This window comes from Catharus ustulatus, chromosome 20, assembly GCF_009819885.2.
Source record: "Catharus ustulatus isolate bCatUst1 chromosome 20, bCatUst1.pri.v2, whole genome shotgun sequence".
NCBI classification, from domain to species: domain Eukaryota; kingdom Metazoa; phylum Chordata; class Aves; order Passeriformes; family Turdidae; genus Catharus; species Catharus ustulatus.
In genome coordinates this window covers 3,098,307-3,115,701 of record NC_046240.1, presented here as the reverse complement: position 1 = coordinate 3,115,701, position 17,395 = coordinate 3,098,307, and the positions used below count along the sequence as shown (strand labels likewise).

Sequence of the window (17,395 nt, the reverse complement as noted above, 5' to 3'; positions counted from 1 at the left end):
GGTTGTTCCCACAGAGGGTGCTGGGCACTGCCCAGGCTCCCCAGGGAATGAGCATGGCACTAAGGGACACACAGGGTGTGACTGCTGGGATGGTCCTGTGCAGGCCAGGAGCTGGGCTGGGTGATCCCTGGGGGTCCCTTGCAGCTCAGCAGCCCATGTGGCTCTGGGTCTGCTCTGGTTCTGATTCTGGCTCTGGCTCTGACTCTGGCTCTGCTCTGGTTCTGCCTCTGGTTCTGGCTCTGGCTTTGCTCTGCCTCTGGCTCTGCTCTGCTTCTGGCTTTGCTCTGCCTCTGGCTCTGCTCTGCTTCTGACTTTGCTCTGCCTCTGGCTCTGCTCTGGTTCTGCCTCTGGCTCTGCTCTGCCTCTGGCTCTGCTCTGGTTCTGGCTCTGCTCTGGTTCTGGCTCTGGCTCTGCTCGGCTCTGGCTCTGGTTCTGGCTCTGCTCTGGTTCTGGCTCTGGCTCTGCTCTGGTTCTGGCTCTGGCTCTGCTCTGCCTCTGGCTCTGCTCGGCTCTGGCTCTGGCTCTGCTCTGCCTCTGGCTCTGCTCGGTTCTGGCTCTGGCTCTGGCTCTGGCTCTGGCTCTGCTCTGGCTCTGGCACTGCTCTAGCTCTGCCTCTGCTCTGGCTCTGGTTCTGCCTCTGGCTCTGTTCTGGCTGTTCTGACCCTGCCCCTCCCTGCAGATCCGGAAGACCACGGCCAGCCAGGTGTACGAGATGCTGCTCACCTACAGCGACGTGGTGGAGCCGGCGGTCCTGGAGCAGGCCATGGCCATCCTCAGTGACACCAACTGGTGAGTGCAGGGTGCCCAAACAGCCCCTGTGCCCTGGGCTCAGCAGCACTCAGTGCCTTGGAGAACTGGGGGAGGAAGCTCTAAGAAGTGATAGTGTAGGTTCAGCTCTTTATTGCTTCCAGCCACGAAAGCACTGCTGCAAGGAATTCCTCTGCTCTAAAGAACTCTCCAGGATGCTGGCCCACTGGCAGGAGGGGGGTGGATAAAATCACCATTAGATAAAGTAAAATACCCATATTTTTCTAACAACATAAAAAGGGAGGAAATCTTGGAAGTTTTCCATGAACCAGAGACTGAGCTGTGCAAACAGTCAAACTTCAACTGTACAGACAGTTTCTTGGCATTTATGAGCACTGGCAGGATTTGGGGAAAGGAAGGATCTCTGCAAGCTGGAAAACAACAGAATTAGCAGAACAGCTCAAATCTCCCATGAAATGTAATTACTCAACATGCTACAAGCGTTGTATTCAAGCAAAGATTTGGAATTGGAGCAGTTTAGATGTTTCCCAGGCATAGGATGGCATGAATTAAACAAGCACTTCACAGATGTAATTAATTTTTTTACCTACTCTTATCTTACTGTTACCTTCTTCCTGGGGCAGGGGAAGAGGGTTCTGTTCTGATGAGCATGATCCAGTGACTTTTAGAGCAAAGGAATCATTCCATGAGCACCTCTGCAGTGACAAGAGCAGGGAACCAGCATTTTGGAACTGGATTTTCCCCTTTTAGCAAATTCTAGCATTGGGCATTATCATCATCTGGGCAGCTTGATAAAAGGCTGCATGCCTGGGAGATTTGAGAAAATGCAGGATTGTAAGATAATAGTTTATTAGTTTTGCTCCCTTCTTAAACATTTTTGTTGTCATAGACCAGGACCATGGGGCTGCTGCCCAAAACAGCCATCACAGAGAACAGACTGAAATATAGAAAAATACATAATTTATTTAGTCATCACATTAAAAGGCTTTTTGTCTTCATTGACATTTCATGGAAATAAATTAATCCCTGACAAGCTCAAAGAACAAATACACCTTAAGGGTGGGTGACAGAGTTGCAGACTGCATGTTGCACTGACTTTTGTGTCATTTCCAGTTCATTTCTGTGCTTGAGCTTAAAGAACTTTATGTTTGGGAAAAAAAAGCTGAGTTGATCATTAGGAGGGGTGGCTGCTGGTCTTTTTCTGAATTTTCCAGTGTAAACTGAGAACCAGAGTCTCAGGTTTGAAGGAGTGGTTGCCAGCAGTTCTGCCTGTGGTTACAATTCCTTGTTTAAGGGCACGTGGAAGTTCAGGATTGTGTTGGGTGTGACTCAGAGCTCCATTGGGAAACCTGCATTGAAGAGCAGGCTTGCTCAGGAATTGCATAAGGAATTTGTGAGCTGACACTGCAGCAGGATGAGCTGAGTGCTGTCACCAAGGGATGTTCCAGGGCCAACACTCACAGTGGTGCAGGAAAAGCAGTGGCACTTCAGCTCTGCTCATAAACAGCTGGGTTCCTGAATCAAAGCAAAACACTTCCCCAGAAAAATGCTCCAGAAAATGAATATTCTGTTTTCACCCTGTCATTTTTAGGGTGTGCCTGGCTTATTCTGACTTGGAGAAAGCCCTGAGTACCCTGCTGCAATGGCCATTGCTCTGAGATGAAAGACAAAGAGCTCGTTTACTCAAAACTTCATTGTTTTATCTTGGTAGATTTGAGCTGTTTACAGAGAAAGAGATTTGAAGTTGTTGCTGAGTGTCACAGTGAGCTGCTTGTTTTCCTCAAGCTCTCCCAGTGCTAAAATAATCAGTCTAAATTCTGAATTACCCTAAGTATTAGCAGCAGGAAGCCAAATGAAAATTTGAAGGAGAATGGTAATTACTGTGATGCAAAATACTTTCCTTGTTGGGACTCCAGAGACTTTATCATACAATTGTGTCATGCAGACTTTAAGCAAATTACTCTAGAAATAATGCATTTTGTTTAGCCCCAGGAAAGTTTCCAGTAGTAAATAAGACAGATTGTCCAGGGTGTGAAAAAAAAGATTGAAGTGATTTCTAACTCACCCTTTTTTTGCATTTTCTCTGTGGAGGGGATGGGAAAATTTTCTCCAAATCCAGTAACTTGGGAGAATAAATTAAATGAACTTCTAATCAAGTAAGTGGGATTTTAAAATATAAAACTCTAAAAAAGAAAATAATCTTGGACATTTTATTAGCCACTGGTTACCTGTGGCAGATCTGGTGTGTAGTTGTGGTTTATCTGAACTTAAGGTGGTACAGAAATGGCCCATTAGTCTCCACATGTGACACAACCAACACTCTTACAATTTGAAATGTGCATGGAGGGACATCCCCATTGTGATGCAGGGGTGGCATGGATCACTTAGGGACTTGCATTGATGGCTCTGAATTCACTGCAAACAACTTTTGCTCTCCCAGGGAAGCAGAGCTGCCCGTGGTGAGGGAGAGACGCAACTGCCTCTGCGACCTGCTGAGAGTGCCCAGACCCCAGCTGGTGCCCAAGGTGAGGGGGGGATGTGTCCCACGGGCTGCTTTGTTCATGGAGGTGTCCCTGAGGATGTTCCCAGCCAGCTGCAGAACACGAGGGATGGCTGGAGCTGGGGCCAGGGGCCCTCCCAGCCTCATTCCAGAGAGCATTCCAGGCTGGCAGCACCACATTCCAGACACAGATGTGCAGCCACTGCTCCTCTGCCCTTCCTGGGGAAAGGGAAAAGACAGGAACTTCTCAATTTCAACAGCAGGATGATGACATGAGCTGGTGTGCAAACCACAACACTGCAGCACAGCCTCTGTGGATGAATAGCATACAAAACCATAAAGTGTATATATATATATGTATATATAATGTATATAATGTACATTTTTAGATAGTTTGGACATGCCCACCCAGCTCAGTATTTCAGAAGTGCAGAAGTTTCTGCTGTGGCAGGGGCTCTAGAAGAGGTTTTTAGTGTTTTAAAGAATATGTGTTACTGTGTATATATAAATATTTATCTTTCTTTAAAGACTCATACTTGAGACACTATGAATACCCTTCAAAGGCCTCCTGCTGCCTCACAGCAGTTTCTTCACTCATTTTCCAGTTTTTACCATCTGCTTTTAGTACAATTTTAAGAAATCTCGGCTAACATTTCTGTAATTCTGCAAAACAAGAGTCTGAACCTCCTGCCCAGGCAAGGAGTTGTTTTTAGAACAAAAACTGACCTGAGTGTTGCTTTTAAAGATTTTCTAATCAAGTAATAGAAAGGTTATGCTCAAAATAAGAGATCTTACAAGGTGAGCTCTCTGATCTCAAAAACCTCCTTATTTTAATCTTAGTTATTGAAGGCTGAGAGAAGACTGATACTTTAGGAGAAAACTATCTCTAGGAAAAGGAAAATAATGAAAAATATCCAAATACACATCCAGGTGTCTCTGATGGAGCTGGTACAGGTGGATCTGCATGTTTTGTGCTCAGTTTGGAACTTTACCTCTTGCTCCCCTGAGCACAAGCAAACAGTGAGTGTAAGTGTGAGCCCAGAGCTGAGCCTGCAGCTCAGGGTGCCACTGAGGGGAGGGGCTGTCCCAGCTGTCCCCGTGTCCCCAGTGCTGCTCCCAGCACTGCCAGCTCTCAGCTCAGCACAAGTGGGAGAAGCCAGAGAGGAGGCCGAGCTTGGCAGGATGAAAAGGTGAATGAAGTTGGCTTCAGCTGAAATCAACACTTTCTACTCCTTCAAATTTTGAACAAATAAAACTTGCTGGAGGGTCATTCAAACCATGGTGTTAAAAGGACTAAATATTACAGCTGTGTATTTTCTTTTCTGCTCAGCTCAGTTAATTCTAGTGCCAGGACATCAATGCCTGCTCCATGTGACCTCTCCTTTTCCTTTCTGTCCGGCAGAGCTCAGCATGAGGAGGAGCCCACCCTGCCTGCTGGGCTGTCCTGGAGCTCCTGGGTCCTGTGCTGCCAGGATGGGAAGAGGCTGAGCCATGGCAGCCCCACATGCTGGATCTCAGCAGAGCTGAGACAGGAGAGGCAGAGCCTGGCTGAAAGCACAGATGTGCCACAGGAAGACAAGCAAAATTCCTTGTTTTCAGTTTTTAACGTTGCTGTCTGGCAGGTTCTTGTCATGCTCTGTCACACTGACCTGTCTGGTTTGGTGTCAGTGGTTTGTATTCCCTGGCTGAACAGAGCCTGTGCTTGTACACACACCAAGAATTAAACCTGACCTGCTGCACTGGGCTCTTCACCATTTATTTTTCAGAGGTGAGAATGGCACCACTCAGTGATACTGAAATCATCCCGAGCATCAAGCGTCCCTGTGGCAAAGGCTGTCCTTCTTATGTCATAGTCAGACAAAAAACCCCCAGGTTTCACTTCAGCTGATGTCAAAGCCTCTCATAACAGCTCTTCATCTAACTAATTCAGACAAATTGTTTTTGTGGCAAACTCAGTTTTGAAGAAGGTGAGTCAGTTCTTCAAGCAGCAGCCAGGAATCCAGCTCATTTCTTAGCCCCTACAAATGAAATAGCTCCAAAATTGATCTTTAGTGTGATCAGTGTGAGAGGGAGGCCACATCATATTGTAATTACACTGTTATTTTATGACTGTAATTAAATCCCACTCTCCCAACACTTGAACAGTGGCTCTGTGTGCATACAGACACATCTCTACAAATTTGAAAGGAAGGAAAAATTCAGGCAGAGAAAGTAAAACCAAGCCAGTTTCTCTGTCAAGTAAATGCTGCAAACTGCTGGTGTTCACTTCCAACCTGGCTAGCTCAGATGCTGTTTGGTTTTGAAGAAAGTAACTATAAATGAGATTATTCAATACTTCTTAAGGATTCTTGCAAGCTGGAGTGGCAGCTGGAATAGTGGAGCTCAGGGTTCTTCACTTTGATCAAGTGGTTCTGAGCTCCCAGTGAGCAGAGCTGATATTGGCCACACACCCCAGGAGGAAATGCTCCTTTACCTACAGCCCCTGTGCTGCTACACTGCCACTCAAAGGAAACGTCACAGAACATTCTTGAGAGATTTTGGGTTGTAAAGTTGCACCTGTAGGTCCCTGCTGCAAGAACAGCACTGAGTATTCCAGCAGGGCAAGGTGCAGTGGGAAGGGTGAGGAGCTGCACGAGGGCTCAGCTGGCTGCCAGGTGCTGCCACAGCCACAGCTGTGCTTCTCACCCAGCCCCAAAGCTGAAGATGCTCCCTTTGAAGCAGCCCTGGCCCTCTGCAGAGCCCTGGGAAACAGCAGCAGCTCTCTGGGAGCAGGGAAGGGCTCAGGGCTCCAGCAGTGTGTGACACAAAACTCTCTGCACTTGCAGGGCTCCAGGCTGTGCTAACAGTGCTCTGGGAACCCACTGGCCTGTGCTTGGGAGGTGTTCAAATCAGAAATACAATTTACCAGTCAGACTGAGAGATGTGCAACAACAGAAGTGAGCACACAGCATTACCCTGGTGTATCCATGACCTCCCTTACACAGGGGTTGCTCAGCCCAAAGATTAAATTAACTAAGCACAAATGACTGAACAGTTTTAAACTCCTGAAGAATTTGTTCTTCCTGCACCCAGATACAGAGAGCAGCACAGTTCAGTAGCACTGTCTCACCTTGGTTTAGTTAAAGTGATAATAATCCATCCCTTCCTTCAGGTTCAGTGTGCCCAGGTTTGTTTCAAAGGCTCCACCTGTCAAGTCCTGCGAGGAAATAACAAGAAAATGAGACCAAACTCATTTCAGGTTGTAACAGGTTTGGGTTACTGATTCTTTAGGCCACAGAGAAAGTCCCATTTGCAGCCTAACAAATAGGCTCAGGAAAGTTTCTACTTAAAAAATCAGGATATGTTGAACAGTTATTGTTCAAATCAGTGTGGGGGATATCAGACAATTCCTCAACTCTGCTCTGTAGCACACAGGGGCTGCTCAGCCCAGCTCTGCTCTTGGGCTTGCTAACTCAGACATTGGCAGAAAATGGAGCAAGGGAGTGAGTTGGACAGAAGTGGTTTGGGTGGATTTTGAGCACTGATTAAGTTGTCTGATAAAACAATCCCTTCATCAAGCAGATGAAGTACTCTGCAGAGTTAAAGGTGTTTCCTTTTGAGCCCCAGTCAAGTTATCAGGACAGGAACTGGGTGCATTTGGTCCATGAGCAACCTCAGTGATGTCATTAAGTAAACAGGGCAGCTTCAGCATTCCTGAGCACTGGGGTCTTCCTGGAATCTTTAATTACTAATCCTGAGGAATGTCACCAAAAAAACCCAAAATATTAACACTGACAACTGTTTGTGTGGTTGGCCCAGAACAGCAGGAGTGAAGTTTTAACTGTGAGTGTTTAGGATGGGAAGTTATTAGAAATGGAGTCCCATTGAAACTGGAGTTGAAGGAGTTGGAAAAAAGAACCTGCTGTACAGAGGGGTTAAAAAATACATAAGAGACCAGATGCTAAATTAAGTGGGAGAGTTAGAGACAAACCTTTCATTCCCAAAGCACAGGAAAAGCCAAGCAGGGCTGTACAATAAGAGATCTAATCCCAAATTTTCTGAAAACTTTATACAATCACACAAGTTTAATTGCTGTGACAGAAAAATAACAATCCCTTTCATTTCCAGCCATTGGAATCCAAGCCAAGCCAGGGCACAATGCAGCATTTCTAAGCATTTTGCTTTTACCTCCAAGTGAGAGCAAACAGAGCACAAACCCTTGGGTGAAGTGGCCCTGCAGGGCCAGGCTGCTCTGACCAGCTAAAGCCACACTTCCATTCTTTTCAGCAAAAACTCACACACACAGAGCAGAATTCCAGCTCCAGCTGTCTGTGAAGCCATTATAAAATGCAAACTGAGCAGAAATCAGAGGATGTCTGCTTCTTCCAGAAGGATTTGCTCTGGTACCAAAGCTGTGTCTGTGCTCACAAGGAAGGAACTGCCTGAAAAAATAAATGAGCCAATGCTGCTCCAAGTACATGGCCAACAGTGACTTCTTGTAAACAACCCACTTAATAAACACATCTAATCTCCAAAATCACCCTCTTAGAGCTGCACAGAAGCATGCAGGTTTTGTCTGTATCAAAAGGAAAAATAATCCCCTACCATGAACAGCAAAATAAAAGCCAATAAAGCCCCTAAAAGCACATTTCCTTCTTCAGAAAACAGTGATGAACTTAGATTGGGGTAAAGAATAAGCAAGCAGAAAATGCTCAGTGGCCATGAGGGGAAAAAGAGACTGAAATCCCAACTGAAGTCAGAGACCAGAGTTTGCAGACAAGATGTTGTATAATAGTCTCATTGTAAGGGCTTCACAGATTAAATGTGCTTTACAACAGGTTGCACAGATGTTTTGTCTGGGGACTTCCACCCACTGTTATATGCAGTATGAAAAATTAAATTAGTTGTAATAGTACTTGCTGATCCAAGAGTTTATCAACCAACAGTACACAATAATGCCCCAAGGCACTCTCAGTCTGGCTTTACAACCCAGAGTTATGAGCTCAGAGTTGATCATGAGGCTGGGAGTGCCAAGTTAAAAGCAGGCTGTACCAGAGGAGAGGAGATTCAGCTGATCCATCTCTGGAGAGATCCAGCACAGCATTAGATTGTCAGTGTTGTGTGGAGCTGCAGCTTTAGTTGCTGTCAGAGGGGTTTTTATTTGTGTTCACCACTGCAATCTATTTGCTATTTTAAAGCTTCTATGTTATAACAGCAGAAGAACTGCTGGTTGTCTTCTAATTATATTATCACAGCAATTAAACCAGTTGAAATAGGTTACCACAGATACAGAAGATGCTTCAGAACTGGCAGGGCCAAACAAAATGGCTTTTAAGGTCTGATTTCAAAACAAAGCCTTTGCCATATGTGGGACTGCAAAATACTTGGCCCAAAGGAGGCTGAGTGCATGTGCTCATTGGGGTGTATTTGGTATTGGGCAAGGAAGTACAGCAGATCCAGCTCCTTCACAGAAGCTGTCCCTTTGCTTATTCTTTATTTTACCCAATACAGCTGATTTAAATCCCCAAATACCCTGCACAATCAGTTTGATTAAAAACCATTCAGCTGTACAGCAAAAGCTTCTGGGAAAAGCCACTTACAGTAAACAGAAACTCCTTTTGCTAAGGAGCAAATGCTGCTCCTGCAGATGGAGCCAAGGGTGGAACTCACCAGCTTCACACAGATCACAAAGGGCGGAGTCGCGTCCCTGAAGTGACACACAGGAATTTTTGGTTTTGGTCTCTCCTGCAGGAAGAAGGGAAGAAGTACAGAAGCACTCAGGTTACTTGCTAGCTTGGTTTTAGGAGCTGCTGAACTCTAAAAGGGGAAAAAAATATGTTGAGCTGTGATGGTAAAGAGATCTTGTTCATTCTCTGCCCGTGGTTTCGGTGCCATCACATTTCAGTGAATTGTGTGAAGTTACAGCAAAGTTGAATTTGGAGCTCTCTGCTGCTGAGAGGAGCAGGTCTCACTGCTCCACTGCTTCCTCCTCACCTCCAAGTTCTGCTTCCAGCCCTTTCCCAAACAGTTTCCTCTTTGATCTGATGGCAAGGTATGCAGCATCAATAGCCTGTCCCATAACAAACTATGTTCCTTCTCTTTTTTTGGTAATTTTTTTGCCATTTTAGTGAGCTGTATCGGTTCCTGTGCCCTCAGACAGCATCAGAGCAGGGCCTAGAACAGAGACAGAGGAGGATCTTTCCCTCCTGCTGGGAGCTGTTAAAGGGCTTATGCTCAGCTGGGACTTCACCATGGATCCAAGCTTAAGGATTTTCTAAGGATTCACAACAGCTGCAGTACAACCTTCTTTACAACTAATCTGAGAAAATGGGTTTGTTTTAGGAAGACCAATGCCCAGGATCTGTGTCAATCATACTGACAGTGTTACTGAACTGCTAGGCAGTGACTCCTGTATTCCAGGCTGAAACACTGACTGAAATGCTGCTGTCATGCAGCTCACTCAGTGTTTTCCCAGGGTAGAACTGTACAGCCACTCCAGGCTGTACCTGGGGAGGGGCCCTCCTGTCCCTCTTTCCCTCAGACCCACTCCCATCAGACACAAGGATCTGACAAACTCAGGGTAATTTGATTCACAAGATAACTTGCTAGAAAACTTTTAATTTTGAAAGTTCTTTCCCATTATCCAGCATAAAGCAAATTCTACTCCCATTTAGAAAAACCTGTCAGTGAAGTCTGTTTTACCCCATCATCAGAATCCTTTCAGAATAAGTATTTTTGTCGTTCTAAACTGACTTCACTGAGTGTGAGGCTGACAGTGCTGGCTCCAGTTTGCATTCCAGTGTCCATTCCCAGCTCTCCAATCTTCTGTCACAGCCTCTTTACCAAAATGAGCTGCTGCACAACGTACAAGATCAGTGACAAATTCCTTCATCACATTCCTCAGGACACTTCTAGATCACAATAAAGAATGCAAGAGTGGTTATAACTCACCTCAGATTCCTCATAAGTGTAGAATCCTTTTGTTATTTTCTTTTCATCGACATCACAAAATGCAGTTACCTGGAAAACAGAAGCAGAATGTTTCAATAGCATTTCACTGCAAAGGATCTGTGAGCAAAGCTGCAGGCATGGGAATGGACACAGGAGTAGGGCAAAGGACCCTGGCCTCCTTTGGAGCTTAAACCCTTATTAAATCCTTCTGGGTGTATCTTAAGGAGTTGAGGAAGTTCTGCAGTTGTCCATGAGCACACTCTGATCTGAGTCACTGACTGCACAGGGGAACCACCAACCCCATCCTCAGGGAGTGAACTCAGCCCAGAGTCCAGTCTCCTCATTTTGGCACTTCCACTAAAACCCAAAATGAGATGGAATAAAAACCTCTCTTCCTGTCCACCCCAAGCATGGAATGTCCCCCAGACACCTCAGGACCATGGTGCTGCACCACTGCTTTGGGTGCTCTGCAACACCAGCCTCAATTCCAGGGCACAGCACACCAAATTTGGGGATTTCTAAGATTATGGACTTGAATTTTTCAACTGAAAAGTTCAGCAGATCTGATATTTAAACACAAATAATTACTGCTTCACTTTGCATATGTTTACTAGAGTTATGAAAGCATTATTTGCAGCCCTAGGTGCCAGATATTTCAGATGGGTTTTTATTTGCATTCCTCATAAATATGCAGGCAGAATAAATGCCTGCCATCTAAAATACACAGTGGCCTTATTTTTGAGCCACTAGGTTGCCAGGAACATTTTGGAAGACTTTTTAAAATAAACATGGCTATGTTTTCCTCTGACTTCCGTTGGATCTATTCATATTATCTACATGGAGCTCTTATGCTGAAGCAGAGCAGTTGAGATAGTTAAGGTCGTACAGAAATCAATTATTCTGGTGAAAGCTGCATAGCAGCTTTCATATCTTTTTAATTGCTCCATTAAAAATTGATTAACAACACTTACTGCTGAGAAAATCTGAAAAGCCAAACAGCTGTTTATTAATTTATTAAGTTAGAGAAGGCTGAAAAGGCTGGCTGGCTTTCCATGTCTAAAATCTCTCTCACACATTTTCTTCCTGTGATGAGGATGGTTTTCTTTTACCTAAAGTGACCTCATTCTGTTTGTGCAGAGGGAAACACTGTTTTTCTAATACCATAATATCACTTCCTTCATTAAACATCAATGGCAAGAGAATGCAAACAAAAGTATCAAGGGATTGCAAATAAGGCTGCAATGTCCAAAGCAATGAGGGAAATGATGAACTGGAGGGGGTGGGCAGGGACACTCCTTGGAGCCCCTTAGAGGGATACACTGAGACCTGGAGAAGAGGTTCCTTGAGAACAGGCACCAAAGGAGGAACAGAATGTTAAGGAAATGTGGAATTTCCACAGTGGGGCTGTGTGAGTGAGGAATCACACCCTGGGCACGTCCAGAATTTGCTGGGGTGATCCTGATGCAGGATTGCACTGAGGACATTAACCTGTGTCAGCACTGGAATGGAAACAGAAGAGAAGGAGGGAATGCAGGAAGGTGCTGGACATTGTACAAGGTGTTTGTGGCTGGTGCAGCTGGCTTAGATTAACACACAAGCAGCTCCTTCACAGATTAATGCACTTTACACCCTATTTCCATGCCACTGCAATGCTTTGTTGTAGCTGGAAAATCTGATGGTGTGGATGTGTGCATACACACAGATGTATAAATATGTGTGTATATGAAGGGAGCCAGTAGAAATCACTGTGGGAAGAGAAGTTCCCTGGCTGTATTCTCTACAGTTTGTGCTAACCACCTTTACAATTTTCCAACATTCAGCAAATCTCAGTTCTACCACTTGTGTTTCACTGGCCTGGAAGCTGTGATGATAATAAGCAATATTTAGCAGGATATGCCTTCAGTGTCAACCCAACTGAGTTCTAGGAACAAACACAGTCCAATATGTTGGCTTACCTTCCAATAATGAAGCTATTTTTGGAGCTGCTTATGCTATTGTAGATAATAAAAACCAAAATAAACCACCAAAACTTATGACACAAGGTGAAGTGAAATTCTATTTACACTTCTCTGTCAGTAACTGAGCATTCAGCTGCAAGATCTGTGCTGGAAAGTCTCACTGTTCACCCTCAGTGTGCTATAACCCAGTTAACACAAAGCCCTGACTGGTGCCTGGACCTCTCAGCATGAATTAATTTCTGCCTAATAGCCAATCTCAATCTCTGTCAGTTTAAAACCATTTCTGCTTGTCCTGCCACTACATCCCCTTGTAAACAGTCTCTCTCCAAAGACACTTCTTGTATCACTAAATTGCCACTAATTCTAATCCTCCCTCTCAACCTGGGCCATCACCCAAATTTCTGGGTGTAGAAAACTCTGCCCTTTTCCCCAGCCCCCAGAACACCCCCACACAAAACCCCTCCATGGAAAAAGTAACACAGGTGAGTCTGGGACAAATTTCCCTTGGAAGATGGAAAGAGCTCAAACCCTTTTTTGTCATCACTGAGGTATTTCCCTGTATAACTCTCAATGGATTCAGGCAGCTCAGATCTGGTATTTACAGTAGTATAAAACAGGTCAGACTTGAATGGGCGACTTTTCTGCAGGCTGCACACCATGTGGGTGGCCAAAATGTAAGTCAACTATTTTCCTGACACACACTATTTATTTTCCAATTAAAGCAAAGCTATGTTTGGAGTCTAAATACAGGACTTAGGCACAGTTGTTTATCCTATAAGGAGAAGTCAGGGCATCAGGCTTATGGGAGTTATTTACTTTATACACTATCAGGATAAACCCAGAGACACCTATTTATTTTCCTGCATTAATGGGCTTCTTTCTTGTAGCTTTTATGAAGAACATCTATCCACACATGAACTCCTGCCTCCCTGTGAGAAACCATGAATTATAAAGCCATAAAGGAGTTTCAATTTGCTTTTTTTCCCCCCCTCTTCTTTTAGCAAAATGACTCTTTGGCAATACCTCTGACAGTATGACACCACTGAGTCCTCAGATTACACTTCAGTGTTACTAAAATATATTAATTATTACATGTCTTTGTTTTGAACATCACTTGTATAAATATCTGCACAATTACAAAATTTCCAAAGAAAAGAACACTGCTAATTCTCTCAGCTCAAAACTGGAGGAGACAGCTGGGTAGCTGCTAGAGAACTACAGTAAGTCATTTTTATAAATATGGATTGCAACTTCCATTAACAGTGGTGTAAGGGGAAAAGGAGAAATTGCCTTCTCCCTTGTGAGAGAAAGTTTACATAGCTCAGAAGATAAGAGATTTACTCAGAAACAACCTCTGCTGGGGAAGACACGTTTGAGGGAGATAAAAGCCCTTCTCTGGTTCTTCCTAATAAACACAGGGGCTTTGCAGGGCCAGGCTGGGGCTATCAGACCTCCCTGGGGAAAAGGAGATTAATGGGCAGCAGATCCTCCTCTAGGCACAACCTGGGAAGTCACTGAAGGAGCAGGAATGACAGAAGAGTGCCTTGGGGCAGCTGGGACTACCTGAGCTCTGCTGTAATTACACAATTTAATTCTTTCTTTCCTGTGTGACTGGTTGGCTACTGCAGAGAAGGTTTCCTCACACTTCCCATTCCACTGAGGTTTCATAATGGAAAAACTGAATGATTTCATCAGCTTAATGATGTCCTTTTATGGTGAATGATCTTCACAGGATTTCATTTCCCCATCTTATTTTCACCTGTGGTTTGGTTTGGGTCTGTAACAACAACCTGTAATCAGCACATTCTCAAGGTCTGTTTGAGCTGGAAGGACATGAGAGGCAAGTTTCACATGGGAGAGTGAATTACTGAGTAGAACCTGACAGAAAACTGGAAAAACCTTTCAATAAATGGTCACCTGCATGCTGTGACTTCTCCCTCCTCATAGCATCAGCTGTTGTCCTCAGAGTCACCTGCAAACACCACCAAATCCTGCTGATCAGATCCTCCCTGCATTCCCTCCACATCTCATGCAATCCCATCTGTTTTAAACTTCTAGTGAACCCTGTTAATTCTACTATTTATAATTCTTTCATTGAAGCTTGTAGAAAGCCCTGGGAGCATGTTAATATACATCTCTGCAAAAGCAAAATCAATTTGGGCCATTCATGTCAAAACAAAGTAACTGAAAGCATTACAATGCAAGTTTAAAGAGATGGAGCAAATGGCAAACAGGACAGGAGACACAGAGGCATCAACAGCTTCGGCCATGCCATGGAACCAGCAAGCACCAGACACAACCTGAGTGATTTGCTGTATCAGAATCTGCTTTGATTTCACTTCTTTAGCACTACAGCCAGGACAGAAGCTATGGATATCTTTAAATCCCAAGAATGCTTTTCATTATTCCATTTAGACACCATTCTACTGAAAACAGCAGCAGATTCCCCCTCTTGCACATATCCACAACAAAGTCACTGGAGAATTTCAACACCAGCATCCAACATGCACAATAAGCTGCTAAACATTGGACATAAAACATTTCCCTTATTTTGTACAACATACACCTGCCTTCATAGGTGTGGGACCTCACTGCCAGAGATCATCCCTACAGAGTGAATCTGAGGGATGCCAGGCACGTTTTGGGCGTGCACAGCTCTGTGCTGACAAAACAGAGCTTGCAGAAAACCACCTGGAAAGAGCAGGAGATTTCCTGGCCAAGAAGTATTCACTACAGTCCAAAATGAAGCCTTGTTTTACCTCATGTCATTTTAGGGTATTTTATAACTGGATTTAACTGAAACTTTCAAATTTTATTTCTGGAGGCTTTTAACTTGTTTTCACATTGCCATTCCACTGTCAAGGTGGGTGCAATATTCTCCCCTTTATTCACATTTCTTTGCTTTCTGTGTCCCCACTCCAGGCTCTGATAGTGCCACTCACACACTTTGAGAATGGTTAAAATGCTACAAAACTTGAACATTCCTTGGCTGTGGGAGTGAGCTGAAGGGCCAGAGCTAAAGGACACAAGGATTGGTGACACTGATCTTGGAAAAAGGGAAAGGGAAACCAATGGATCATTTTGGAAATGGAAAAAGGGCCTTCAAAATACTTTTTCTGTTTGCCCCCAGCAGGCAGGGCTGTCACAGAGCAGTGCCATGCCCTGGCTGTGTACAAGCACTGTTTCCAGCCCACTAATGAGCTGGTGCTTATTTGCTCCTTTCCCCTGCTCTTCCATGAGCACCGAACGCTATTTGCGGCCATCGGAAATGACACAGAATGGTAATGCTTAAGTTCTCCTTTTAGCTCAAGTTTGATGGAGAATAAAAGAGCAGACAAGACAGCTCAGAAACCCTCCAGGCACATGGAGCATCCCAAAAACATTTGGTTTCCATCTTCAGCTGCAAATTACAGACACAACGGATGTGTTTTAAACAAAAAAAGGTCTGTTTGACTTCATTCTTGCAGAAATGCTAATACTGAACCACTGTCAGCAGTGTGAATCAAGAAGGGGACAGTCAGGAAGCAGAATTTCCCTAAGAATACTGAGATCATGGTAATTAATTCATAAAAAAACTACTACTAGAATATTTTTTTCGTGTATTGCTGTTTAGTAAAAATACAGAGCCTTGGATTTTTGCCTGAGTCCTTTGGAGACAAAGCATCATTTTAATATTCACCATACAGATGGCTGAGGGGAGAGGGAGAATTGCTGAGGTGTCCTTTTCTCTTTTAACATAACCATAATTCACATTCACACTGTTTTCCAAACAAACTAAAGTAATAATTTGTTAGTGAGTATGTACATAGACAGACTGCTGCTTCCTGGAATTGCCTGGATTTTGTTTTCTAAGAAACAATGCTCTTGGCACAGGGCAGGGCTGGGCTTTTCAAACATCCCACAAAGACCCTGTCAGCATAAGAAATGCAATTGCTTTGTTTACCAGGTTCTAAAAATAATAGAAACATCCCTTTTTTTGAAAAAGATGTTTCTTACACACCCTGAGCCTGACACTTCAATTTATTTATCTTCCTGAGGATTTAGTAGAGTCTAGGTTTATTTCAAAATTACAAAATAATACAAGCTGTATGTAGTAGGGGTTTTTTGGGGAGGGGTTATTATTTATCCTAGGAGTATGTGTCCCAAATTTTCTACAGGTATTTAGTGCCAATTGAGAAAACAACCCTCCAGAGTCCAGCCAAAGTCAGTCAGGACATCAGATGAAATCTGCATCTCAATAAAAGTCAAACACAGCATAGGTGAAATTTTCAGCAGCTTAAACTGACTTAAACCATAAAGCCAACTAAAATTAAGTTTAAACAGCTATACTCTGTCTATTAAACTAAATTTAGTTTGATAGATTTTTATGTATATAAATTATAATTGTCATTATGATTATATATATAATAAATAATATATAGAATATAATTGCAATAATAAATTGATAAATAAAGCACACATTATTTAAATTATATAGCTGATTTTGGTAATGTTACCTGCACTTCCAAGGGTATGGGACCTTTTAAGGTCACACTGTTTTACATACTGGACCTTCAAGAGGAGAAAAGGGTAATTATATAGAGGTAATACATCATCTTTTGCCCTAAGAGGCTTTTGGAATTGTGTTTTTAAGGTGTCTAATTTGCATAATTGATGAATTCACTTCTCAGGGTCTCCATTTATTTACAAGACAACACAAGATTCCACTTGCAGATTCAAACTGATACTAAATCTCTGGTGTTCTCATAATTAACAGCATAAATGAAAGTTTAAATCTTGTTAAGTTGGTTGTAAAGGGTGAGACAGGAAAAGCATTTTATTGTTTTCAGGACTGGAAAGGATGAAGCAACAACTATTTACAACCTTTGTTCATATGGGATTTTAGAGTCTTTGGCAAGAATTGCAGATTAGTCACAAAATACCTGAAGGATTTTTGAGGAAAAGTAGAATATGGCGTTTCTCTACTGGCCATTTACTGTTATTCATTTGGAATAAAATGAAAACTGCCATGAATTACCCACTGCAAATTATATTAATTTATTTTCTGAAACTCCAACAGCATAATCCTTTGAATAACTCTTGGAGAAGTGAGATGATTTCCCTGTTTCTAGAGCCTTTTGCCAGTGACTGATATGAAAAACGAGGATATAATTTAAGCTTCAGTCCTGGCTGAGATGGATAGACCTGGGATCTCACTTTGGGAAAAGCTAGGAAGTTACAGTGCCAATCATAGTGAGTC

The 17,395-nt window shown here is 43.5% G+C and overlaps 2 protein-coding genes across 6 annotated transcripts in view; one reads left to right on the top strand and one right to left on the bottom strand.

Moving 5' to 3' along the window:
- Positions 1-5,011, top strand: part of TBCD (tubulin folding cofactor D) — a 114,506-nt gene extending 109,495 nt beyond the window's left edge. Inside the window, exons 37-39 of the mRNA XM_033076432.2 lie at positions 680-789; positions 3,209-3,293; positions 4,671-5,011. Of these exons, the coding sequence (XP_032932323.1) occupies positions 680-789; positions 3,209-3,293; positions 4,671-4,682 (207 nt within the window). The 3' untranslated portion in view covers positions 4,683-5,011. The remainder of the gene's footprint in view (positions 1-679; positions 790-3,208; positions 3,294-4,670) is intronic.
- B3GNTL1 (UDP-GlcNAc:betaGal beta-1,3-N-acetylglucosaminyltransferase like 1) overlaps positions 3,300-17,395 on the bottom strand; it is a 108,980-nt gene continuing 94,884 nt past the window's right edge. For 2 of the 5 annotated variants that reach the window (XM_033076435.1, XM_033076438.1), the window contains 4 exons: positions 10,199-10,267; positions 8,918-8,992; positions 6,378-6,464; positions 3,300-3,487 (listed from right to left, as the gene is read on the bottom strand). In XM_033076435.1, coding sequence (XP_032932326.1) covers positions 6,384-6,464; positions 8,918-8,992; positions 10,199-10,267 — 225 coding nt within the window. In that variant the 3' untranslated portion in view covers positions 3,300-3,487; positions 6,378-6,383. The other 3 variants (XM_033076437.1, XM_033076436.1, XR_004419778.1) reach the window with 3 other exon arrangements.